Here is a 25,275-nt window from a genome sequence, read left to right as displayed (position 1 = left end):
TGGGGACACCCACAGTCTGGCACTGAAGTGCCTCTCCCACTCTGTGCCTCAGTTTCCCTTTTCATTTGTAACCTGCCATCTACACCCAGCAACACAGTGAGCTGGTTTGGTGATGATGGGATGGCACTTTCCTTACTGCATTAATCAGTGGGCTCAAAAAGTGAAAATGTCTTTTTACTTTAATATCCCTTTAGCCTTCTTGGTGGTTTGGAAACAGTCTGAACAGAGCAGGATCTGTGGGGCAGGTGCCTTGAAGCAGATGTGTATTTAAGAGCATGCTGCTGTGATTTGGGATGCTCCTGTCTATAGCTGAAAGCCTGAAGGTGCCTCCAGGACCAGCTCTGTGGTGGGGCACAGGCATCAGCAGCAGCCAGGAGCTCTGATTTGCTCCCAGCTCAGGGCTCCCCTGCTCATTTCTTCTTCTCTGCAGCCTTGATCCACTGTTTCTCACATGCTGAACAGACAATTAGCTTTTACATTTCCCAGTGATTTTGTGGTGGCTGGCCCTGTCGCTGCAAACAGTAGCTGGAAACTTCGTTATAGAAAGAAAGCACAGTGTTGGGTGGAAGAGGAGATAATTACCTTTCTAATATAATTATGGCTGGGCTGGTGAGCCTTTTATCTCAATCCGTGTACTTCTGGTGGTAATACAATAACAGGCAAGGATTAAAATTTACTAGGTTATCACTCGTCTATGGCAGCCAGAGCCATTTTCTCCCCACAGTGGGGAGGAGTTTGTTAGAGGAGATTTCAGGTTAAACATTTGGGGAAGAGGATGATTTTGGAACAGGAAGGAGCAGGGGGAGAAATAGTGCTGTTTAAGCAGCTTGGAGGGAGATGCACCATCCTGCGTGTGAGTTTGTGTTTGGAGATGGTCCCACCCACAGCCGAGGTGCCATGGTCTGATGTGAATCGGGCTGTGGATCTGGAGCACAGAGGTCTGGTCTCATTGATGTGTGCTGTGAGCAATTTCCTTGTCGAGGCTGTTGTGTGTCCCTGCCTGTCAGTGCTCTTCTTTGACCAGTCCCTTCTGCAATTGCCGGAGGTGTACGGATGGGAACAGCAGGTCCCTGCTCGGATGAGGAGGAGGAGGCAAGCCCCCGTGTTAGAGCAGCAAAGCAGAAGGCAGGGATCCCTGTCCCCCTCCCCAGCTGGGTGACAGCACCCGCTTTAGCGTTTGGGAAATAGCCTGGGGTTATGGGTTTGGGTCTTGGCTGGTCTTTGTGGTGCTGAGTAAGGCATGGGATTTCACTGCATCTTCATTTCCCAGCTGGTGAGATCAAAGGAATCCATTTTCTGTGCTGCAGGAGGAGCTAACTGCCCTCTACCCTTTAGCAGCACAGAAGTGCTTTTCCATTGCTGTCTCTTCCTCAGGCTTTTGAAAGACAAAACTATATCTCTGGGACCTCCCTGGGACACTGCGCTCTCCTCCCCACCCTGGTGCCATCTGCTATGGGATGCGTGGCAGGGACCAGTGTCAGCCTCCTGCTTCCAACCCTCTGTGCCTTGGCTGATCCCATACAAAGGGCTGATGCTATAGAAGACAGCTCCTCAGTCCACTCTCACCAGGACAGCCCCATCACTGTTTTACTCTGAGCAACGGTGATGCTCTCGCCGGCTGTCCCCTCCACCCTGCTCTCCCTGGCTGAGCGTGGAGAAGGGAAGAGTGGGTCTGGACAGCTGATTGAATTATAAAACACTGAAAAGGTCAGAGTGGTACTCTTTGCTGTTATCTTTCACAGAACATAAGAGGCATTAAAATTCTGCTGTCTCATTCATATAACAAGGGAGAAAATTGTAACAAAAGGAAAATGAAAAAGGTAAAAAAGTCTTCCCTCCTGCAGTTGGGTCAGGGAAATGGAAACGGTGCAAGTTTAACTCTTGTACTTAGCTGTGGCTTCCAGGGGGGTGAGGTAGCTGCGTATGCAGGTCCAGCCTCTCATTTCTGTGCAGAGGAGTTAAAAATCTTGCTCCAGGAACAGTGACTAGTGTAATGAATTCGGTGATCTCAGCTTTCTCCTCGTTTTGGGTTCACCACCTTGGTCTTCAGCGGACCTTATGCTCAGAATCTGGGAGGTGTTGGGGATGGGGAGACATCAATCCTGGCAGGTCAGTTTGACATGATTTAAGCTGGAATAACATAATGTGAGGATGAGTTGCTGGCTCAGGCAGATGTGCTGAGGACTGGGACAGCAATGGCCAGGATACACCTGCATTCAGCATTGCTTCTGAAAGGGGCAATAGAGCTGCATGAAACACGGTGGGACAACAGTGACATGCATTAACGGGCTGACCCACTGCCATGAAACAACTGCAGTGGAAGCAGTGACCAAACTGTGGTTGAGTTGGGCTTTGCGAGAGCTGCAGGAGATGTAATCAAACTTGTATATCTTTACCTCCATGCTCAAATCACAGTGAAAAAGCTATTGCCAGTAGTGAGCAGATCTATTCAAGAGGAGCCCTGGTCTCTTTTCTAAAGCAGGATAAGTAAATGGAGAGGTTGTAGCTGTGTCCCTCGGAAAGCTGCCTGATGATTTCATCTGAGCATGTCCATTGTTGATTTTGGGAACGTCCAGGCTAAAACATTCCTTTTTTTTTTTTTTTTTTTTCCTGAAGGAGACCAGGGCCTGGGATAAATGCCAAATCCTGACTCTACCCCAGCCTATAGATTTTGTCATTTGCAAACCCCAAATGCAAACTTTATCACTCCAGCTCCATCCTGTGCTTTTGGCAAAGCCATGCAATTGGTGTTGCTTGGTATCTTCCAGCCTCCCTCTCTGCTCCCCTCCTTTTCTCTCCCTCCCACAACCTGACTTGTCCTCATTTGCTGGAGATCTGTGTCCTGCACGGCCCCAAGACCTGTCCTCCAGGAGAAGGACACGTCTTGCCAAGCTTGCACCTTCTGAGATAGATGTTGCTTGCCCTCAGCATTGCATTCACTCCCCTCCTTCTCCTTGATCCGATGGTGCAAAACCCATCTTGAACCCCTGCTCTTTCTCAGCAACCTGTATTTGTGTTTGACTGAGCTTTCCTGCCTCACCTCCATACCATGCCAGGCTACTGGAGAATATGACAACAAAAGAAAAGGGCCAACATAAATCCATTACTTCTCCACGAGTTGCAAGGAACCAAAGGAGTTTCCTTGCCTGCCAAAAATGTGGTCTACTGAAGACTGCTGTGACAAGCAGCACGCTCATATAAAAATCAAAGTAATCTGAGCCATCAGCAGCTGAAGAGGTGAGTGGGTTTCCCTCAGCCCTGAGAATTCAGGCTGGGAATGGTGGTTGTGCACGAGCACTTCTGGCACATGGGCTGCGTCATGGGGGAGACCTGCTGCTCCCCGCTCTCCTGGGGCCCACTTGGCTCTGAAGGTGAACTGACCGTGGGGGTCATGCAGCCAAACAACTGTCTCCATCTCCAATGTTCAGACCCCACACAGTATCCCGATGGGAAGGTGGTATGAACTAACTTGGCAGTCTCCCTCCAGGTTAGAAGGATGGCTGCCCAGAAATCTAGATTTTTGCCCAATGAGAAATAGTGGAGGAAAACTCCTGGTTCCAAATTTTTTTTTCAAAAGGTAGAGTTTCCTCTGGGAGGTTTCAACCTGATTTTAAGTGAAAATGCCTGCTTTCAGCTGGCTTTACAATATCATTGCAGTTAAAAACAACCAAATAAAAATAAAATCTGAAGTCATATTTGAAGTCAAAATGAAACTAAAATGTTTTGTTCTTTCCCACTGGAAAACTGAAATTGATGTTTCCCTGAAAACAAATATTTTTGGTGGAAAAAAAGGCATTCTTCAGCACAAAAACCTTTGCTGAGTGCTTTTTCGAAGAACTAGTAATACTTCTTGATTTGCTCGAGTTATTGCCACTAAGATGCCACCTATTTGCATTTTGCCAGGGCTGCTCTTAATGTAGGAGTTACACAATGCAGTGTTTTGTGCTTTCTTCTGCTGTTTCTCTTATTTGAGATAGTTCTTAGAGCCCTGAAACATGATGGTAATGTCATTGTGCTGGGTGCTGGGGTGCTGCAGAGCTGTTGGCAGTGTCTGGCCTAAGCCTTGGACTGGTCCAGCAAAGCTGGGGAAAGAAGAATTGGAGCAGGAAGAAAGCAGACCAAGTTGCTGAAGGCCCCAAAACAAGCTGGGGAACTGATGGGAAGGAGGACTTGAATTTTTTTAGGTGCTTCTCACTTCTGGCATCTCCCCAGACCTCAGTACCATGGGCGCATTTCATTCCCAGTCCTCTGTCATTATCCCAGTACCCTGCCTTGAGGTTTGATGCAGGAATTAGCGACAAAGTCATCACCTGTGTGCTGTGGGAAGAGGGACTGGGTGGTGGCGAGGATGGCCGGGGGGACAAAGCCCAGATGGCACCTAGTGCCACCTTGCAGCAGCAGCCCACACCTCTAGCTGCCACATACACAACTGGAGCTGCCTCCTCGTGCTGTTTCCAGGGCTACTGGAGGAACCAATTGCTCAGGATACCAAACTGGAGGAAAGGCGATGACTAAGCAAATGTCAGAAACGCTTACTCTGGAAACCACGCAGCATCCTCCTCACACCTTCCCTGGTTGAGCTTAACGCTGTCTAGACAATGGTCTGCTCTGTGCAAACTCTCAATTAATGTAATGCTGATAGACTGGAAAAGTACTCAGAGGTCCTTCCCTGCCTTGGCACTGGTGGATGCAGCCCCAGAGCTGCCTTTCTGGGGCTTTTTTCTGCTTGGAGAGCAGCGAGTTGGGTGATTTAATGGAGAGGGATGTCATGGCCAGGAGAGGAACTGAGTGGGCAGAGACTAGAGCTGGGTACTACCTGCACCCTAAGATTTAAACCCAGTCAAATGCAAAGCATCTCCTTCCTAAAAATCACAGCTTAAGCGAGAGAGGTATATTATAAAGAGAAAACAGCAGCATGGAGTGAAACAGTGACTTGTGTTCTTACTCAATGATTAAACTTGTCAGATCTTAAAGCCATTCCTGCTACTCCTTGTTGAACCTGACTCATGCATTTTGCACACCAGAGATTGCCAGTGCTGCTTTTGGTTTCTTTTTCTCTGCTTGTGCTTTTCTCCATTGGCTGTAGAGGTAAGCCTGAGATGATTTAGCTCCTACCGAAACACTTAACTCTGGTGCTGAAAAGCTAGGGGGGATTTCTGGACCATTTCACAGCAATAGGCTGCATCAACAAAAAGCATCTGATGCTGTTGGCCTACATCCCAAAGTTCTTGGTGCTGTATTCTCATGTGCTGCCTTGTCAGAAAGCTGCTGTGGACCACAGGGCACTTCTCGTGTTTTCTGCAGCTGTCTAAGAAATTCCCCACAGATCTCAGCCTCCTGCCCCATAATTCAGGTCTGTTTTCATGTCACAGGGAAAACTTGCCGCAGCAAATCAGCGGCGCCAATGAACATACAGTCTTCTCTGCTGGATACTGCTGTCTGCTTGTATTTCAGATGGCTGCAGCATGCAGACAAACTTGCCTGCTTGGTCAGCGGAGTGAAATCGAGCTCCAAAACCCATGACTGATGCAAATGCAGCCTCCCCTGGAAAACTGCAACTTCCATCTCCGCTCTGCTGGCTTGTAACTGCCTGATGGGCCCAAAGGGACTGCTCTGGGAATGTGGAAAACACAAACATTTGCTGCTGTGCTGGGACCTGGTATGTCAGGTTTCAGCCCAGAGGATATATTTTTTAATGGCTAGATTATACAGCCCAGAAATGTTGAGCTTATGATGAAAATGCTGCCAGACTTTTATCTGCAGCAATTCCAGCGTTCTTAACAGCCCAGTGGAGAGCGAAAGCCTCTGTTATCTGAACTGCCAATTAATTTAGGCACATTCCCCTATCCTGTTATAAAGACGTCACTTCCCTGCACCAGTGACATTGCTCTGGCCTCTGAGGTCCTGCAAGCTCTGCTCAATGGGACCTGGCTCCACTGCCCACTTGCATTGCTGACTAGTAGGCGTCTGTGCACCTGTGTTGGTTTTGGGAAGGTTTTGGGATCATGCTGTGGTGGGTGAAAAGGGATGGGCAAAGTGGGGAAAGAGTGGGCATCTGCAGTGTGGGGAGGAGGAGGAGAGGAGCAGCAAAGCAGGACTGGCACACCAAGGCTCAGAGAGAGAGTGGTCATGAGCATGTTTTGTATTGGATTTGAGGTGATCCTTGCAGTCATTAAATGTTGCCTCCTGAGCATGCAGCAGCTATGCTGTGTTCTCTGAACATCTTGATTCCAGGCCAATGTGTACCTGGGTGCATCTAGTTAATTAGATTTCATAGGCAACAAGTTGTTGTTTCTCCAGTTCCTTTTATCCAAGGACCTTGGTGGTTTTTGACTCGTGTGCAAAGTAGCTGAGCTACTGCTCTCTTATGGACACTTTCAGGCATGTCCTACAGAGGGTAAATTCACCCAAACATCCTTCTCTGGCTGCACATCTGTCAGTGTCTGCTGGTGTATGGTCCTGTATGCTGCAGCTGGATCCCTATTTCCCCAGCTTTGCCAGTGAAAAGCTGGTGTGATATCTCCATCTGACTCAAAGAGGGCAAAAAAAAAATTTAAAAAAAAAAAAAAAAAAAAAAAGACTTGTTTGAACTGTTGAATTGGTATGGGCTCAGTTTGAGTGGGGATGATCAGGTGAGTAACTCCCCAGCAAATTTGGGTGATGGTGACTTGCATGCTGTGGTTCTAGCAGCTGAGTGCAGCCAGAAGAGACTTTCTAATTAAACCTTAAAGTTTCTGGGAAGTCTCCTTTGGGATGGTCATCCTCAGCAGGGCTTGTGCACAGGCAGAGCACTGGCGTTGTGTAGTCATTGCTGAAACACATTGCGCTGTGGTTGCACTGTGCTGGGCAGAAACAGCTCTTTGAGGCTGCTGTGCTGCAAACAGCACTCACCTGGGACTGCTGTGAATCTTGTCAACTGAGAACTTGAGCTTTATCTATACAAAATAGGGAAAAGAGGGGGTTTATCTGTCACATTCATGAAATACTGTTCCCTGAGCATCAAGCATAGGAGCTGATATGGCTAAATTATCCTAAAAAACAGAAGGGGGAAGTTACAATTTCTGTTTTCAGTATGAAATGAATAAATTCTGACTTTCTTGTGTCCACAGCCCAGCTTGCAACAGGTTTAAAGCACAGTACAGATGGCTATGTGATTATTGCCAACATCTACTCATTATATTAGATAAGGCCCTGGGTTTATTTAGCAGAAGCAGATGGAGGGAATACACAATATTTTAGATGTCTTGGCAAACTGTGTTTTCCTTAGAACAACATTGCATGTTTGCTGTTATAGCTCTGGCCAAAAAAAAAAAAAAAAAAAAAAAAAATCTAAGAAAGAGGGCGAATGATCTCTTTTGGGAGTGACAATGAGGTGTGCATTAAAGAAGAGATATTATATTGCAAGTCTTATGATATCTGATGCCTTATATTAATCCCTGTGACAAGAGGAGAGTTTCAGCTTTTATTTGAAAGTGTGTATTTTTTGTGGCTCATAGACTAAAGCTTGAAAACATGACCCCAGCTGCCTACAAAAGCTGAGGAATCACAAGACAAATAGAGTCTCCTAGGTTTTTTTTTTCAATGGTCTTATGACTTTTAATCTAGCCTTGTTGATTTTGGGGCTGCCTACTTGTGTGACCACTGGCAATACTGTGCCTCTTGAGTAAGGGGCACCTGCTGCAGGTGGAAAAATGCTTGGGGTTTGGGTCCTTTGAGGCAGCAGATTTGGACAGGAGGTGTATGATGAACATATGCATCTCTCTGCTTGCTCAGAGCATTCAGGGGCAAAACCTCCCTCAGAGACCACTGAACTTGGTGACGAATGGTCCCGTGACTATCTGTGACATGGCTAGGAATGAGCTCCCTGGCCAGCTTCCCTCTAAAGGGAAGAAACCAAGCTCTGTGCCTGCTTGTAGAGGTACCTGATAGCTTTCCAGTCTTTGTCCTTCTCCAAAAATTGAGCTGTCAGAGAAATTTCCTGTAGGGACATTTGCCAGAGATGGATAAGGTGCAGTTTTCTTGTCTTGTTGAACTCAACTCCAACATCATCTAGCTTGATTCAAGAGGTTGTCTGGGAAGACACAGGGAGGCAGGCATAGGTGAGGGAGGCAGCACTGCTCTTAAGGGTGTAACGAGGTGGTGTAACCTGGTAGTTGCTTGGAGCCCATGGCCCTGAGAAGCAGTCAGAGCCATTCAATATGCACCTGGGGAATAAAAACAAATTCAGTTTCAGCCCCAGCCTCTCTGGAGTTAGTATTGGCTTTCATCCATGGCTTAAGTAGTTAGCTGTGAACTAAATGCTCAATGTATCATCTGCTTGTGATGGACTTAAACTGGAAGTCATGAGCACAGTGCCAAAACCAGGTCATTAAATTAGCTAGCCCCAGGCCTGCAGATTGAAGGAGGCTGAGTTTCACTGGCAGAAGACCTTCCCAGCTGATGGAGTAGGCAGAGGAGTGAGGGTCTTCCCCTGTATGGAGGGACTGTGGTTGTTCCTACTGGTCACTGTAAGGAAGTACCAAAGGAGTGGTGAGTGCTTGTACAACCACTAACCACATTTGATGCTTCTTTGATATATTGGGTTATACCACCTGGATGGTATTCCTCCCCAGTATGCAAGTGGCAGCATGACCTGAGTGTCACTCCTTGGATGTAGCATGACTCCTCACATGCTGGTGCTGTGAAGATGAATACAATGAGAGTGCAGGCAGGAGGAGAGGTGCAATGGCACGGTTACAGTAGCAGGAACCTGTTGTTTGTCAATATTTTGCTATATTGTGGGGGAAAAGAAGAACAGGAACACTTGAAATTCTAGTAAAGCTCTCTAGCTAGGATGGCTTGGTTCAGTTTGTGGATGTTTTTGGGTTTCTCATTGGTCAAGTGCACAAGTACATCCAGGCGTGGATGATGCTGATGATCCGTTTTTGCCAGTTCTCATCCATCTGGCTGTGCCAGTGAGGCTTAGCTGGCTGAGTGCTGGAGAGTGAATGTAAAAAGTGTGCGAATGTGGCAGCATGAACTGACTAACTCCCCACTCCCTACCTTCCCGTTTATTATATGAATGTTCTTGGCTATTATTTTGCATGATGTGTTATCTTTGCTCATTATCTGCCCATCTCTAGATTGTTAAAGGATTCAGCGATGCAGTGGCAAGGTGGAGGGGATGGACTCAGAGGAAGGCCATCCCTCCAAGCACTCCCTCTAGAAGCTAGTGCATAGTTCAGCTGGCGGCTTGGTGGAAAAGAAAAGCCTGCAGTGCAGAAAGGCCCAGAAGACAGTAACCTAACAAAAGGTCTCCTTTCCATCCTGACTGATGTGCCCAGCGTTGACAGATATTTTTCCTTCTCCTTTGCACCAGTCCCTCGTTGGCTGCTGCTTCCCGTTCCTCTCCTGCCAGTTCCAGTAGCACCAGTTCCCCACCCCGGGAGGCAAGGCTGAGGTCTTATTCTGAACTGTTTTGTTTTGCTTTTTAAACACTAGTGTCATTTGATAACGATGACATTTTCTGCTCAACTCATGAACAACTACTTCTGGGGACTGGCCAAATGCAGAGGGTGATGTGGTTCTGGTTCCAAATACCAGACTTTGTCACCGCTCCCAGGGAAGTCTGGCAAGGAGGCTCTCGTTTGGTGGGTACTATAAGGAAGGAGGGTTGAGATGTGCTTTTAGTATCTCAGACCTCTTACCTCCTGTACTGCCTGTGCTGCCCTGCTAGCCCACCTGGCAGAAAAATACATCCCCTATCCACCTACCAGCTGTCCTGTGCCCTTTGCCCAACTTCCAACCGCCAGCTAGTAGAGAGCAGAGTCATGCTCCTCCGGACTTTCTGGCACAGCAATGAAATGTACTGTCTAGTTTGGGTGACATTTTTCATGCACACAGAATCTGGGGGGTTGTATTTTTCAGCAAATGGCAGCTTTAAATCAAGTAAAAAATATTTGCAAACTCGACATGAATTGCTTTCACTAGAAAGGAAAACACATTAAAAGTCAGAATACTTCATTTTAGAACTTGACAAATGAAACAATCCCAAATGGTGTTTCATTGCTCTCTCTCCCCCCCTCCCCACCCCCCGCAAAGTAAAAATACTTGAAATATTTTGCTGACCCTGAAATTCCCCTCTTTAAGAATCTTGTTTGCTACTGAGCCAAAACCCTCCATAGGTTGCCCATACACAAGAGACCACGGGGTGGGGTGTGTGACACCAGAAGTCTCCAGGAAAGCACTTTGGGGTCTCAGCTCCTGCTCTCCACATCCTCTGATGGCAGGAACAAGATTCTGGGATGCCCATTTCCAAGGACAGAAAGCAGCAGTCTCTCCTTTGTAATGTTAATGTAGTGAGACTCAAGGTATGACCTACTTTCCAGCTACAACGAAGTGCAAGATGGTTTTAACTCCTCTGTGCTCAGTTTCCCCAGTGTGAGCTCACTAAAATGTTTTGGACATGTGCATTTTCCTGCCAGCTGTCATTGCTTATTGCAAATGAGCCTCCTTTTCTACTCTGTTGTGTGGTATGTTCATGCCTCTCCTGCTTAGAAGCAACAAGAACTTACTTGAGCAGTTGCCTCATAACCAGAATATCTTCCTTCATCCTGGGCAGAAGCCAAGCCCTCAGCTCTCTGCACTCTGCAAAACCTCATTTGTTTTGTTTGAGTGTCGCGCACCGTTTGGTTGGTGCGTGTCTTGCTGTAGTGGAGGAGTATGTGTCTACAGATGCTCCTCTCCCTGTCTTCTCCCTGGAGCCTGGCTCAGGAATTACAGTCAGAAAAGTAGGCTGCAGGTGGTTTGGGGGGGGTGGGGGATTCTGCTCTCATTTTTCTATGTCTCCTCTCGGGACTCTGGAGCATTTCTGCTATAAAAAGAGGAGACAGTTTGCATTCATATCTGAGCAGCTCTGTATGCTGAAGGCTAGTGGCAAATTTAATGCTTGCTACAAAAGACTCAGAAATGCCCCCCTTTGGTGTGAGACCAAGGAATGAATTGGCTGTTTGTGCCTCTGAAGCAGAGCAACCCTGTACTGTTGAATGTTGTTATTTCCTCAGTGTATTTTATTTTGTCCTCTGTTCCTTTCATGTTATAGCTAAAGAAAGGTTTATCCTTCATTAGGGTGAAGCCATTTTGATGGATACAGTCAGTTTTGGGACAAACATGTTTATCTGAGCAAGGGCACCAGCCTGAGTAGCTCTGAATAGGCTGGTGTTAAGGAAAGGATTGGGACCCGGTACATTGTGTTGTACCTGCGCTTTGATGGAAAGGAATAGGCTTAGATGCAATATGCAGGTATCTGCTTGGATGCTTAAACTTGGTGTTAGTCATCCAAAGGACAGGCAGAGAGCTGGCAAGCTGGGCCCTTTCATGCAGGAGGGACTATGGACAGCTGGTGGACAAGTCACCAATGTGGAGTGATGGAGCCAACAGATGAACCTGGTAATGCCATAAATTAAACGGTGCAATTAGCATGCCAGACCTACTTATCGGCTCAGACCTGGTGTCGACTCTGTGTCTTTGGTAGTCAAGATAAAGCTCACACACCATGAAATCAAACTGAGTGAAAAGGGGCATCTTTCCAAATGCTCTAGTCACTGCTTGCATGCAGATTTGTGCTGTGACTGGGAGAACAAGGGAGCAGCGGGACTGACAGCCATGTCACTGCAGTCCAAACACAAGCCAGGCTTGCTGTGCTGAACAAAACGGCTGCCTGCATCAGGGGCTGGCTCATGGGCACCCCTTGGCTGGTTGCCTCTGCTGACCTGCCCTCAAGTCCCGGGCAAGGAAATCAGCCAGACCACGTCACCAGTGTAAGACTGAGCAATGCTTTCAGTGTGCACTCTGGAGTTAAGAAGGTGAAAAATACTCATTTTGATTTGCACTGAAGCTGAGGTGCCTCTCAGCAGACAGACACCTGCTACTTACACTCGCTGCATCCCCTTGCAGCTTTTACTGTGTGCAACTGGTGTGGTTTCTCCCTGCGAGTCTTGCTCGTTGGCTCCGCCCGCTGCCAAGGCTTTGTTATCTGTTGCTGGTTGGTACATACAAGGAAACGGGGGCAAATGATGCCCTGTTGCCACAAGTTGCCAGAGATCATGGCATGGTGATCTCCATGCTGCTGCCTGTTTGCTGTTGATGCTCTGGTAGTCCTCGGAGGTCAGTGCCATCGGGATCTAATATTTCTTCTTGTGATGCCTCCAATAATACTCTATTTCTTGTTCCCCATCCCTAATCCATCATGACTTGCTGCTTTCCTCCTGCAGCTCCTCCTCCCACTGCCTGAGTGACTCCTCTGGAGTTCACCTTGCGTAGGTGGAGCTTGCACCCTTCTCCAGCCAGGAGTGTGGGGTACAGCCCTCGCAGACCTTCACTTGGGCAGCAGCTTTCCTTATAGGAAGCTCTGTCTTGGTGGCTGCCTCTACTTGTCCAAGGCTCCCCTGGCTAGGTAGATTGTTCCTGGCTGTTGCGCAGGACAGACACTGGAGAAGTTGGTGTTTCCAAATAAAGACCATTAATTCAAAGGCTGGGATGTGCATGGCGAGGCCAGTGGCTGTCCTGCGCTGGTTCGTGTTCTGCTGGTATTCCTGATCCTGGGAAGTCTTGCCAGCTCCAGCCAGAAGCATGCTGTGTGCCAGTTTGGGGTTAAAATGCTTCAGTCATTCAGGAAAGCAGCAGGCAGAGCAGCCTTCCATGGCAAATGGTTTCAAAAGAAATGGAGAATATTTTTTTTTGTAAATTTTTAATGCTCTGTGTATGCTTTTGAAGGGAAAACACCAGTTAAAAAGCCAGGTACTTAAGATGAATTTTATGGGCCTTTTTTGAGGGAAATGAATCCTTTCCAGGGAATCTGTCATTTCAAAAGCATTACTTCTTTTCACTTGATTTTTACTGTAAAATTCCTAAGTGTTCCCACAATGGCATGGGACCAGAAAGACCTTGCAGGTTCTCCCTGTGGGTCACTAGCTACCATGAACACGGCGACAATGATCCTGGTGGTGGTGACAACTCCCATGGGGTTGGGGACCTTCTCCACCCCCTGGGCAGCAGAGGAGGAATCGGGAAGGAGCGGGTGGGTGAGGGTCACAGCTAGCAGGTAGCAGAGATAGTGGGGACGGTCAGCCCACAGACCGCCCACAGATGGAGGAAACGTCTTTAAACTAGTTAGCCAGTATTTATGAAGATATTTATTTATTTTTCCCATTGGTTTCCATTTTCTGGGGGTCACTGGGGCTTGTTAAATGTCAGCAGCCTGTGTCAGGCTCTGGGGATGGGGGTGATTTGCTGGAGTTTTCTGTGCTCCTGCTTCTGTCAGAGATTTTGGAGTTGATGCTGCCAAGGTGTCTGCGTTAGATGGGGTTGAATCTGTGCGTAAGAAGTGGTGGTTGCTATTTCTTTTCATAAGACAGCTGCTGTACTGCTGGCTAGTTTTATCTTTTTTTGAGGGAAGCTGTCTGGTTGGTATTTAGTCTTTCTTCTAATCCCACTGAAGAGATTGATTTGGTTCTTAGGAACAGGTGCTTGGGATAAGGTCTCTGAAAAAAAATGCTGTTTCCACTTACTTTCTAGGACTAGAGTTTATAATAAATGCAAGGTTACATTAAAAATGCCTACAGCTTATGCCAGCAATTGCTCCTCTAGCAGAACCTGCCCTGGCACCAGTGTTGTCCAGTGGTGAGATCCTCTTGGAAGTGTTAATCATTCTCAGTTATTAATCTTGCTGCTTTTTGCTGTAGCTGTATGTTATCTGCTCACAAGCAGACACGCTGAAGCTGCTGGACTTGCAGCCAGTTCCAGTATCTCCTGTTCTCTCACGCAGCCTCCCTTGTGATTTATAGAGAGTGATGCTAGGAGACCGGGCAGAAAACACACTCCGTCACCTGCAGATATGCGTGTGTTGAGCATGGCCTCACTGGCTGCTTTTTGCTGAGGCTGGACCCAAGGTGTTGTAGCTCCTATAAGCAGAAACATGTATTGAAAACCTTGTATTTTTGACCATCTATTCTTGGCTCTCACTCGGCACATCTCCTGTGTTTCTGTTCTTCCTCCTTTTCCTGTCTTGTGGGAGAGGCAAAGCACCTCTGTCACCTGCTCCCCCAGAGATCACCTGGAAAAACTGAAATAAATCCACTAAAAGGCCATTAAGGCACGAGGAGGACAAGGTAGGCATGATCTTGAGGAGCAGGGTTAGCTTTTTGCCGCTGCGTTCCTCCGGATGTAGAGATCTGGGGCTAAGCTTGAAGGAGTTTCGAGGCATTTTCTTTAGTTAGGGCTTCAGTAAGGAGATTTATTATTGGGTAGCTCTGAAAAGTGCAGTATTATACGACAAGTGTCTTGCTGAACCAGTACGCAGAAATCCTGAGCTCTGAGGTACTTTAAGAAATGGACTGCCAATTATTTATGTTAGCATAATGTTCAGGAAAGGAACTTTCCCTTCATTCTTTGCTTTCTTTTATACCCAAAGGAATAAGCTGCTTTTATAATTTATTCCAGGCTTTGCTAGAACAAAAGTTATCAAGTATTTATCACAAATTTGGCCTCTGTCTCTGGCAACAGATGTCAGTCAAAGCTCATTAGTGGAGGTGGTGATACAGAAAGCAGCATTTAAACAAGTTATCATGAAAGCGAGGAGCGAGCGCAGTGCTCCTGAGCACTGCTGGGCTGGCAGGACGTGTGCCCAGATCCGCCACAGCAGCATATGAGCAAGAAAGGTTTGATGGTCGGCCATCCTGCTTGTAAAAAAGGCAAATTACACAGAGGAACTTATTTAATGAGATTTTGTTGCACTTAAGCACCTGAAGTGCTATCAGAGGCAATATCCTAAGCCTATCAAATCTCAGTGTTTCTGTACAACCTGTTAAGATACAAAAAGAGCTGCAGAGCAAGTAATTTATTCTTCTTTGTGAGGTATCTCCTAAAATCTTTTACTATTTTTTTTTTTTACCTTTCACAGCTGATTTTCTCTTGCGGCACTGGCTCGCCCGTCACCTCTGCTTTGTTCTCAGTTGTTCGCTGTGCAGCCAGGGAGGCTTTGGCAGAATTGTCAGGACGCACTTGTCAGCCGGCATCTTTGATCTCTCTGTTTCTCTTATTTTTAATGATAATTTCCACCTTGTTCTGGCCTAAGTCACAGTGGTTTCTGTGAGCTTTCAACTGGAGTGGGGGAAAAAGTAAACCAGAAACATGGCACTTAGCAAATGCCACAAAGTTAATGAAGGCCTTTGCCTCACTGGGGCATTTTTCCACGCATGTCTGTGAACAGTTCAGGGGAACGGACTGCTGAGCAGCTGTAAATTAGCTTTGGTTTTGTAGGGAGAAAAGGCACCATCTCCACCCTGGCACAACGTCCCCTTGCCGAGCTGCTTTGCTGAGCTCCAGCTGCTGAAAGCTGCCGCTCAGCTCTTCCCTCCCAATTACTGGGCACCAGGTTTCTGCCAGTGGGTCCTTTGGAGCGGTAAGACCCTGTTACGGGTTTGTGTGGTGCGGGTTTTTTTTTTTGGTAGCGGGGGAGGATGCCACAGGGGTGGCTCCTGTGAGAAGCTGCTCGAACCTTCCCCGGCTCCAAGCCGGACCCGCCTCTGGCCCAGGCCGAGCCCCTCAGTGATGGTGGTAGCGCCTCTGGGAGAACAGATTTAGGAAGGGGAACCTGCAGTGAGTAGGGGATTGGAATGTGAGAGGAATACCGAGGTCAGGGAGGCAGGAGGCGAGGAGGAGTGCCGGAGGCCTGCGGTGAGGCGGGAGGCTGTCCGCCCCCAGCCCTCGGGGGGAGCGGGGGAGCAGACGCCCACCTGCGGCCGGGGGAGAGAGGAGCCCACGCCGGAGCGGAGCAGGGGCCGAGTGCGGAGTCCTCCTCCCCCCGAGGAGGAAGGAGCGGCAGAGACAAGGGGTGAGGAACCCACCCCAGCCCCCGTCCCCTGTTCCCCAGGGAGAGAGAACCGGGAGCGGGGCTGAGGCGGGAAGGAGGGAGGGCTGGGGGGAAGGTGTTCTAAGGCTGGGTTTACTTCCCATTAGCCTTGTTTTGATTTGATTTGTAGTCAATTAAATTGATTTTGTTTCTTCCCCAAGTTGAGCCTGTCTTTTGCCCGTGACCATAAGTGGGGAGTGATCCCTCCCAGTCCTTGTCTCGACCCATGAGCATATTTTCTCCTCATCCCACCAGGGCCAGGAGGGGGGAAGTGAGCGAGCGGCTGGGTGGTGCTTTGTTACTGGCTGGGCTGAAACCAGGGCAGACCCCATGTGCCAGGGCTCCTGGGATGGACCCTGAGCACATAACCCTTCTGAAAGGCCCAGGGCCCTCTTTGCCCTAGTTCCAGTCTTTGGACAGCCTGCCTGGGGCTGCCGAGCCATGGCTGTGAGCACACGGTGTGAGGAGGGTGCAGCATCCAGCCCTCCCCGCTTTGACTAGCGCAGGAAACATGTTGGATGACCACCTGGGTTTTCTTACCACCTGCCTCATTTACCTGCAGGGCACAAATGTGGATTTTTTTAGACCTAGAGCTATGGCCTCATCCTCTCGCTCTTCTGTTTCTTCCACCAAAAGTGGCTTTGTTTAGGATGCAGATGTATTTTTTTTTTCTCTCTAGGCAAAATCTGGCCAGGGTTGTATTGCTTTTCAAGAGTGGCTCATTCATTGGCAGATGTAGCAGTGACAGCTCAGCTCTACAGGCATGGATAGTTTGCATGATTCAGCTGTGGTTTGATATGATCCATGGACCAACTCTCCAGCCATGGGAGATGGTGGGCTGTTGGGTGCGCTGTGTAGGTTAGCTAGGGGATCACAGTGCTAATGATGTGCAAATTAGTGAATGATTAGGGGTTTTGGCTGGGGGTGGTGGGGGGAGGGTGTTGGCATAGTTTGAGCAGGCTGTTTTTAGCATCAAGCCTATTAGGAAGACAAGACTGGCATGAAGACCTCCAGCCACTGGAACATTTACTGGCACCATAGGACTAATTGATGGTGTCCCCCATTCACTCCAGTTTTCTCTTTGAGTTTAGAAACAAAATGATGAGCATATCAAGCACCCCTTCTCTCAGCTTGTACCAGGAACCAGGGCTGTGCCTGATGACAGCACAAATCCATCTTAGCTCACTGGAGACTAATTGTGCTGTTAGTAGCAACATCCAAGGTGGATGTTAAAGATTATCTTTTGACTTGAAGTGTGTGCTATTCCCAGACTGCAGAGGTTTATAAGCGAGCAATTAAGTTGTGAGGATGGAGGGAAGGGAGAAAAGGAATTAAATCATTGGCATGGGTGCAGAAGATTAAATTAGAAGTCTCTGCATGTGATGGTTCTTAGTTTAAATTGTCTCCTGTTGCTTATGCTCAAACTGCATCGATAGAGCTGATGTAATGTGAATTTTCTGGTGAAGAAAATGTAGGAACAGGTGTTCTATAGAATAGATAACTCCGCTCCTCAGGTCCTGGCTTGCTGCTGCCTCTCTTGCCATCCAACGTCTCAGCATGCTTTTTTCCTGAACTCCAGCACCTCCTGCTGATGGAGTCTGGCCCTTTCCGCACAGCAATGCTGATCCTGCTCTTCCCTGGCCCATGCTTGGCAGCAGTGCTAAGTCAGTCAGTAAGTCAAGGACAGGGTTTTTATCTAAGTGTAGTTGTGCTTTGAGTGCTCCCTACAACGCTACATCCTCCACTGCTGAGTTTGCCAGACATCCTGCATAATACATATTACATAGTAAAACTATGTCTTGTTTTGAAAAACTCCACTTTTTCTTATGTTTTTTTTTACGGTAGCTGGCCACTTTGCTGAATGCTCAGCAGCCTATTATCAGGAACCAAGGAAAAAGGCTCCTGGGCAGGTGGAGATAAATCGCGGGTACACACCGTGGGTGCTCTGCACTTCTCAGAGCATCTCGATTCTCTGGCATGGGATACTTGCTGTGCCTGGGTGCTTAATCCCCAGGGGGCTGCCTGGGATTCACTGCCCAAGTCTGGCAGCCTCCTTCCAGCTCTGCCTGTGGCTTATGGCAGCTCTGGAATCCCACTTTTCAGCAAGGTTTGCAAGTCCCTCTTGCTGCTGTAGCTCTTGAGGAAGGGTTGGCAAAGTGTCAGATTATGGGCAAGGTTGGGTCCCCATGGGCAGAGCTTTCAGCAGTTGTCATTAACAAAGTGGTGGCATGTCGTACATTTGGTACCAGGTGGTTAGGGGCTTGCAGACCCCGCTGGTGGGCTGGTTGCTCACCCACTTCCGCCTTGGTAGAACAGGCTGAGGAGAAACTAGCAAAAGCTAATGGCAATTGCTCATAACCACTTTAAATGGTTCAGTCAATGGGGAGCTGGGGTGAGGGTTTTTGCTCTGAACTAACTGTGTGTTGGCTTGTATTAGGGGAACCCTGTCTCAAATCAAGAATGTTTTTGTTGAGGCATCATAGGAAGTGCTGCAGTAATTAATGAACACAGTTTTGCCATACTCTCTGTGGGGTAGTGTGCCTTGCAGGGTCTTTGCTTAAGGAGTTTGCATCATTGTGGCTTGTGGAGACTGTGACAATACTTATTCCTTTGCTGTGCCCTAAACCAGTGAAGCCATTTCATTTTCTGTGCAGAGCACTTAAATTTTTAAGAATCATTCTGGTTTGAGGGCTGTATTTCTTACCAGAGTTACTGCAGCATATCAGAAGAAATACTTGCACTGTGCTCTCTGGATATTCTCCTCAAATAAGATGCTCTGAACAAAAATTAATTTTGCACGCACAGAGTAAACTGTATAACTAGAAACTGCTTTAGATATTAGGAAATAGCAGACGTCAGTACTTGAGGGAATTCTGGATTTATTATAGGTAGAAGCTCTGGCTGGTAATTTCTAGCATAACTGAGGGATTTATTTTCCCCTCACTGTCTCCTTCTGAAAAATGGTGTATGCTTTCCTATAAGCACAGGGTGCTGCTCTTTAAGGGCCAGAGCCACGCCTGCTCGCTCTCAGTAAACGGCCTCATAAGCAGGCAGATATTACAGATTTTCTTATAGTCTGAGCAAGGCTCAGCAGCTCTGGAGGAGCGTGTGAATTGATGGTTTTCAGTGGACACAATTTGCAGTGGGATCACAAGTATAAAGTTTAGAGCAGCTTGATTATTTGCTGGTTTTACACAACATTTATCCATGCTTTAGAAAGAGGAATTTGCATTTAATCTCAATTTTTCCCCTCTCTCCCCTTTTACAATTAGGATTCTAGCAACTGCTGGGACTGATTTTGACCTGCGGACCCTGCGGGCTGTCCGAGTGTTACGACCCCTGAAGCTTGTGTCAGGAATCCCAAGTGAGTGTCATGATAACGTTGTCTTCACAGTCAAAGGTGCTCTAGAGCTTTTGGGGTGTTAGATGCTTTTCTGAGCAATATTTTCTTCCCCTGCTTCTCCACGGTCTGTGGCTCCTGCCCTTGCTAGGTTCTGATTTTCTGTCATCCCGTTTTGTGTACAGCCAGCCAATTTCAGCACTGCGTTCCCAAATTTGCAGGTGAGCAGCAGGGATTTGTCCTAGGGGTCCTTTGCCTTTGGGTTTGAATTAACTCCCTGGGGTGTGAAGACCTGAGACCCAAATTTTGCAGCTTTCGGGCCCCCGGCCCTGAACTTGGATCTTCTGACAGTTTTTACCAGCTGAGCATCTTGCACTGGGGATTTTACCCCTTTAATAAGGGAAAAAAAACCAAAGGGAAAGAGCAGATAAGACTTGGTCTTGTTTACTCATTGGGCAACTTGATATATCTTACATGCTAACGTAAAGGGTCTGAATGCTCCAGTGAGGAGCTGCATCATGCCTTGCTGATGCCCTGAAACCATCAAAGTCCCCACACCGTTGCTTACTGCCTTTTTATTTGTTGCTGTTCACCAGCTGCTCTGCCCGCTAGCGGGGGATCGCTTTCAGGAGTGGATTTCATTTCTGGATGTGGAACAGAGAGATTTTTCCCTCTAGCAAGAGCCAGTGAAAGGGAACCACTGCTCTGTGGGATGCTCTGCTCTTCTCTGCATTAACCCCTTGGGAGGCAGGCAGCCCCCTCTCCTCCTGGGCAGTGGGTTGGGGCATCAGCTCTGCCACCTCCCTGGCTGCTTCAGGACTGAAATGTTGGTGCTGTAGAAATCCAGCAAGGGGTTATGCTTTGCAATAACAGCACCAAAATTTCCTGAAATCAGCATCCTTTCATGGGCAGGGCTTGAATCTGAATTCCCACGAAAGAGAGGTCCTTGGCTAGGCTTGGGAAAGGTGTCACATATTAACAGGATCTCTGATACGGAGATGATGCTGGCTTTTTTTTCATGGACTTCTTGCCTGTGCAAGGCAATATGGTGTTGTGGTAGTGACAGTCTAAGGATGTCTGAGAAGTAAGGTGGCCCCTCAGGGCTATCCCTGTCCTGGTGTTACGCGTTCCCTCCAGGAGGATGTGCTCTCCTGCCTGGTGATATGTCCTGGACCAGCACAGTATTTTCCAACAGAACATTATGTGTTCCCCTGTTTTTAGTGTTGCTATGAAAGCTGTGTGCTGTGGGTTTTTTTTCCCTGTATTAAACGTACATACAATCTTGAGGTGCATTCATACAGAAGGATGGTATATGTTTTTCTTCTACACTCTCAGTATTTTTCCCTTCCAACAGATCTTCATGCTTTTTTTTCTGCATGCACCCGTATTGACCCCATTAGTGCTGTACGAGGTGGCAAGACCATGATGATCTTTCATGCTCTGTACCTTAGGACAGGACACCAAGGTGGCTTTCAGCTGCTGCTTATCACTGAAGTTTTTTTGTTATGTGCGTCTGTATGACGTTATCTGACACCTCCATCTCTCCAACCTCTCTTGCCTTATCTCCCCTGGTTTTAATTGAAAATGAGTCTTAGTGCCAGCGAAAAAGCTATGAATGGATAACCCTGGAGACAGGGATTTGTTTCTCCAGAAGCAGGGTGTGATAGGCACAGCAACATTGCAGCTATTCTGTGTGTCACAGAGGGAGAGGCAGCCTCTCTACAGCCCAGCACTCCCTGCCCTCCCTGGGACAGGGGGTACCACAGCCGTGCCCAGCTCTGCTGCTGCATCCACACTGCTGCAGGATCTGCCTTAAGGACCTGCTCCAGCTCCAAGCTGAGTCTTGGGACTCCACTGGCTTCAGGAAAAGTCCTTTTTGTGTCTCTGAAGCTTAAGAAACCTTTGAATTTGTAATCTGAAGAAAAGGGGTCAGAAAAAGATAACTCTCCTGATTGTCTCTCTCACATCTTGGGTGCATTATGGCTGTAGCATCTTTTTCATAGCATCCTGGGAAAAGCAGCATTGCTTGATATTGCCAGTCCTAAGCTATCCCTTAGACAACCCCTCTGTCCTACCTTGCCCCCAACCCCCAAGCCCTTGTTTTCCTTCCCTCACTGATTATGTGTTTTTCCTTGTCCCCACAGGCTTGCAGGTTGTCCTCAAGTCCATCATGAAGGCGATGGTGCCCTTGCTTCAGATCGGGCTGCTCCTTTTCTTCGCCATCGTGATGTTTGCCATCATCGGGCTGGAGTTTTACATGGGGAAGTTTCATAAAACCTGCTTCTCTAACGAGACGGGTGAGCTTTGAGCTTCGCTCCCCTCCCAGCATATTGTCACGATGCTTCTAGTCCCCTTCATCTCATCAGGATGCTTTCTATCTTGCTCTTATGTTGCTTTTCCTTTCTCCTCTTCCACATTCGCTGCATTCTCTCCCTCTTTACCCACCTACTCTAAGAGTTAATAGACTTTTGTGCTCACCCTACATGCACTGGGACAGATTCCCCTCTCTCTGTTACACCACTGTGGCATCCCTGATGCTAGCGGGTTGCTTTCAGTTTACACAAGAGGGAGATGAAGGTGCTTAGGGCTTCCTCTTATGGGAGAATTTTTTCATAGTAGAAATACAGAACCAAATTCCTGTTGCTCCAGCTTGTTGAAGGGTGGGTTGGTTTTTTTTTTTATTTGTTGGTCTCTGTTTACATTTTCATTGGGTTTAGCGCTATGAACAGCTGCTGAACATTGAATATCCTTGCAAGGTTTCTGGGGCAAGTTGCATGGGTATGAGAAAACTTCAGTAGGAAATAGTAAGATTGGAAAGACTGGGAGCAACCAAAAAAATAAAAAAGGACAATAGATGGAAGGCAAGGAGCCCTTTGATGGAGAAAGGATAAAAATATCCTTCAAAGAGAGAAGGGCAAGGGAAATTGGGTACTGCAGAGTAAATGATGTGTCTGCGTGTGAATGAGTGATAAACTCTGGAAGATGGAGGTGGAAGGGAGTAATGGCCAGAGACCTTTGGCTGGGACTGGCAAAGGTCCCATGTCAGAGCCAGCTGCTTGTCCATGGCTCAGAACTCATTCCCATTTAAAAAAAAAAAAAACAAGCCAATTTTTTCCATGTAATTTTTTAATATTCCTTTATAGCAGTGCTAATGTGTTGGTTATCTGGGCTATCCACAGATGAAAATATTGTTCTTGTCTCCAAAAAATTGCAATTTAAGGTACAATTGACTATCTTTAGAACAGAGTCTTGTATTTTTAGTGATTATCACTAATAGGTCTTAATATTGATTTATTTATATGCATTCAAATGGTAATAAAACAACATCCTTGCCAAATCTCTGGGCACCCTTCACAGTGCTTTCTAACAACAACATGGAAATAGTTTAATATATTCAGTTTATACAGAGCTTTGCAAAAGCAGGGTAAAATTGTTTTCTTGCTTATGTTCCTATGTAATGTTAGAAAAACATAACACAACTTGCAAAGGACAGTCAGGTGTTGTGACCTGTGAGCAAAGCATGAGGATTCCTGGAAGAAATGATTTGCTGGACTGGATTTGTTGGAGAGGAAAATCTTTTTGCGGGATGTGTGTGTTCATGCCAAGTAAAACAGGTCTCAGCCCACTGCAAGGTCTCTGGGGCTATTGCAGCAATTACAGAGGAATAATAACAATGGTGACAATATAGGTGTGTAGGAAGCAGAAGCATTCTTGGTGAGATGGCAGGGAGAAAGCAGTTATGAGCAGGTTTGCATTTTCTAGGAGCATTTTCAGGTCTGTTAAGTTGCAAACAAGGTGGGTGATGTTTGCATCCTTTGTTTGCAGGTAGCAGCTGCAGGCTGAGCTCTGAGGCTGTCTTCCTAATGGGCTGACTTTGGCCAGTGGGCTAAAGAGAACAGCGTTTTGTTTTGTTTTGTTCTGGCTTTTTTCCCCAGAAACTAGTTAACGTAAAAGGGAAAAATAAACCCCAAAGCTCATTGTGTTCTCTTGAGAAAACTCTCTGACATCAGTGATGACTGAGAGATCTCTGTGCCAGACTTGGGGACCAAGAACAGATTTTTGTCACGTGTAATGTCGTGTGTAAGTGACTTTTGCTTGCTGGGTGGCTCCCAGCTAGGAATTGGGAGTGCAGCCGAAAAACTGTTGTGTGTGTTGCATATCTCTGCATTGCAGCACCTGGCATCTCAGTGGGAGGACGTGGCGTGGCCGGGCTCACCTCCCCCTGAATCCACTGGCTGGGCGGTGTGGGAAGGCGCCTGTGTTTACAGGCACCGACCCCTGCTTTTGTCAAGGGCTAACGAGCTGGTTGTCGGATGAATTACGGGGATCGATTCCACTTTCTCGGTGGGAAATGGCACGATGGTGTTTCTGGAAAGGCAGAGCGTGGTGAGGTTTCCTGGCGCTGCGGTCCCCTGTGAGCGGAGCAGCAGAGCATCCCGCAAAGCCATCAGCCGAGCCTTTTAAAACCTAAGTGCTCATCATCTCCAAAGAGGTGCATTAACAAACCCAGGCCTGATACCACGGGCTCCAAAAGCTGGCTTGAGTGTGGAAATGTGAACCTCATTAAAGAGATGTCTCTGTCAGAGGGTAGCAGATTGGAGGAGGAGGAGTTGCTCATGATTGTTTCTGTTCCAAATTCCCAAAGTGAGCAAACTCCTGGGATTTTTCCTGGAATCAGGAGCCACGTGAGAGGTACCAGCTGTTACTTCAGCACATCGTGGAGGGAACCGAGTAGAGGTGTCAACAGCAAATGTTGCTGTAGCCCTGCTAATCCAGTAGCCCTGGGTAGGTCGGTAATAAACTGCAACAGAGGGTTGCTGGGGACCAAAATATGGCAAAAGGGTTATTCAAGGCCTTTGCCACTCAGCCTGACTGACTGTTCTGAGCTAGTGGAAACACTTCTCTGTTTTAATGAAAAATGGGTAAAAATTAATGGCAGCACATGTTCCAGTGGATGTCTGACTTGTTTTCCCCTCCCTGCATCCTCCATGCTCTCCTGTTCTGCTGACACAGGATTATTTTAAGCAGCCACCTTCCACAGCTGACCCAGCCCAAGTGCCCTGAAGCTGCTCCAGCAGAGGAGGGCATCACATTTGTTTCCCATTTTTCCTTGAGACCACTTTTCTCTGTCTTCCCCAGCCATGGGAGTAGGGACCAGTTCTAGTGCCTTTTTTAAAAAGGAAAAAACCACAACCCTTTTGTTGTGGTTTAACCCCAGCCAGCAACTAAGCACCACGCAGCCGCTCACTCACTTCCCCCCCCACCCAGTGGGATGGGGGAGAAAACTGGTAAAAGAAGTAAGACTCTTGGGTTGAGATAAGAATGGTTTAATAGAACAGAAAAGAAGAAACTAATAATGATAATGATAACACTAATAAAATGACAACAGTAATAATAAAAGGATTGGAATGTACAAATGATGCGCAGTGCAATTCCTCACCACCCACCGATTGACACCCAGCTAGTCCCCAAGCGGTGATCCCCCGCCCCCACTCCCCTCAGTTTATATACTAGACGTGACATCCCATGGTATGGAATACCCTGTTGGCCAGTTTGGGTCAGGGGCCCTGGCTGTGTCCTGTGCCAACTTGTCGTGCCCTTCCAGCTTTCTCGCTGGCTGGGCTTGAGAAGCTGAAAAATCCTTTACTTCAGACTAAACACTACTTAGCAACAACTGAAAACATCGGTGTTATCAACATTCTTTGCATACTGAACTCAAAACATAGCACCTTACCAGCTACTAGGAAGACAATTAACTCTATCCCAACTGAAACCAGGACACTTTGTAGTAGATGTGCATTGCATTTTCAGAGCATTACCCTGCAGCAAAAGGCCAAACAGAGATAAAAAGGGATTCTCTTTTAAAGCACGCTCACAAATGGTCTGCAAGAGCCAGATTTGGTATTTTCTTTTTGCAGACTTGACTTTTTTCCCTTGTGAAAGCCTGTGGTGACCCATATGGGAACTGGAGAGAGATGCCCTGCATTAAGGTGTTGAGTCAACAGGAAAGCGCGTCACACCCACCCCCACCTCCTCATTAGCCCCC

The 25,275-nt window shown here is 47.4% G+C and overlaps 1 protein-coding gene across 8 annotated transcripts in view; it reads left to right on the top strand.

Annotated features, from left to right (window-relative positions):
- The window catches only part of CACNA1B (calcium channel, voltage-dependent, N type, alpha 1B subunit), a 305,196-nt gene that overhangs the window by 88,527 nt on the left and 191,394 nt on the right, over window positions 1-25,275 (top strand). For all 8 annotated transcript variants that reach the window (XM_010571032.1, XM_010571027.1, XM_010571030.1 and 5 more), the window contains exons 4-5: window positions 19,162-19,253; window positions 21,374-21,526. In XM_010571032.1, the coding sequence (XP_010569334.1) occupies window positions 19,162-19,253; window positions 21,374-21,526 (245 nt within the window). The remainder of the gene's footprint in view (window positions 1-19,161; window positions 19,254-21,373; window positions 21,527-25,275) is intronic.

This window comes from Haliaeetus leucocephalus, unplaced genomic scaffold (assembly GCF_000737465.1).
Source record: "Haliaeetus leucocephalus isolate CR32 unplaced genomic scaffold, Haliaeetus_leucocephalus-4.0 Scaffold306, whole genome shotgun sequence".
Classification (NCBI taxonomy): Eukaryota; Metazoa; Chordata; class Aves; order Accipitriformes; family Accipitridae; genus Haliaeetus; species Haliaeetus leucocephalus.
This window is presented reverse-complemented; position numbering and strand designations above follow the sequence as displayed.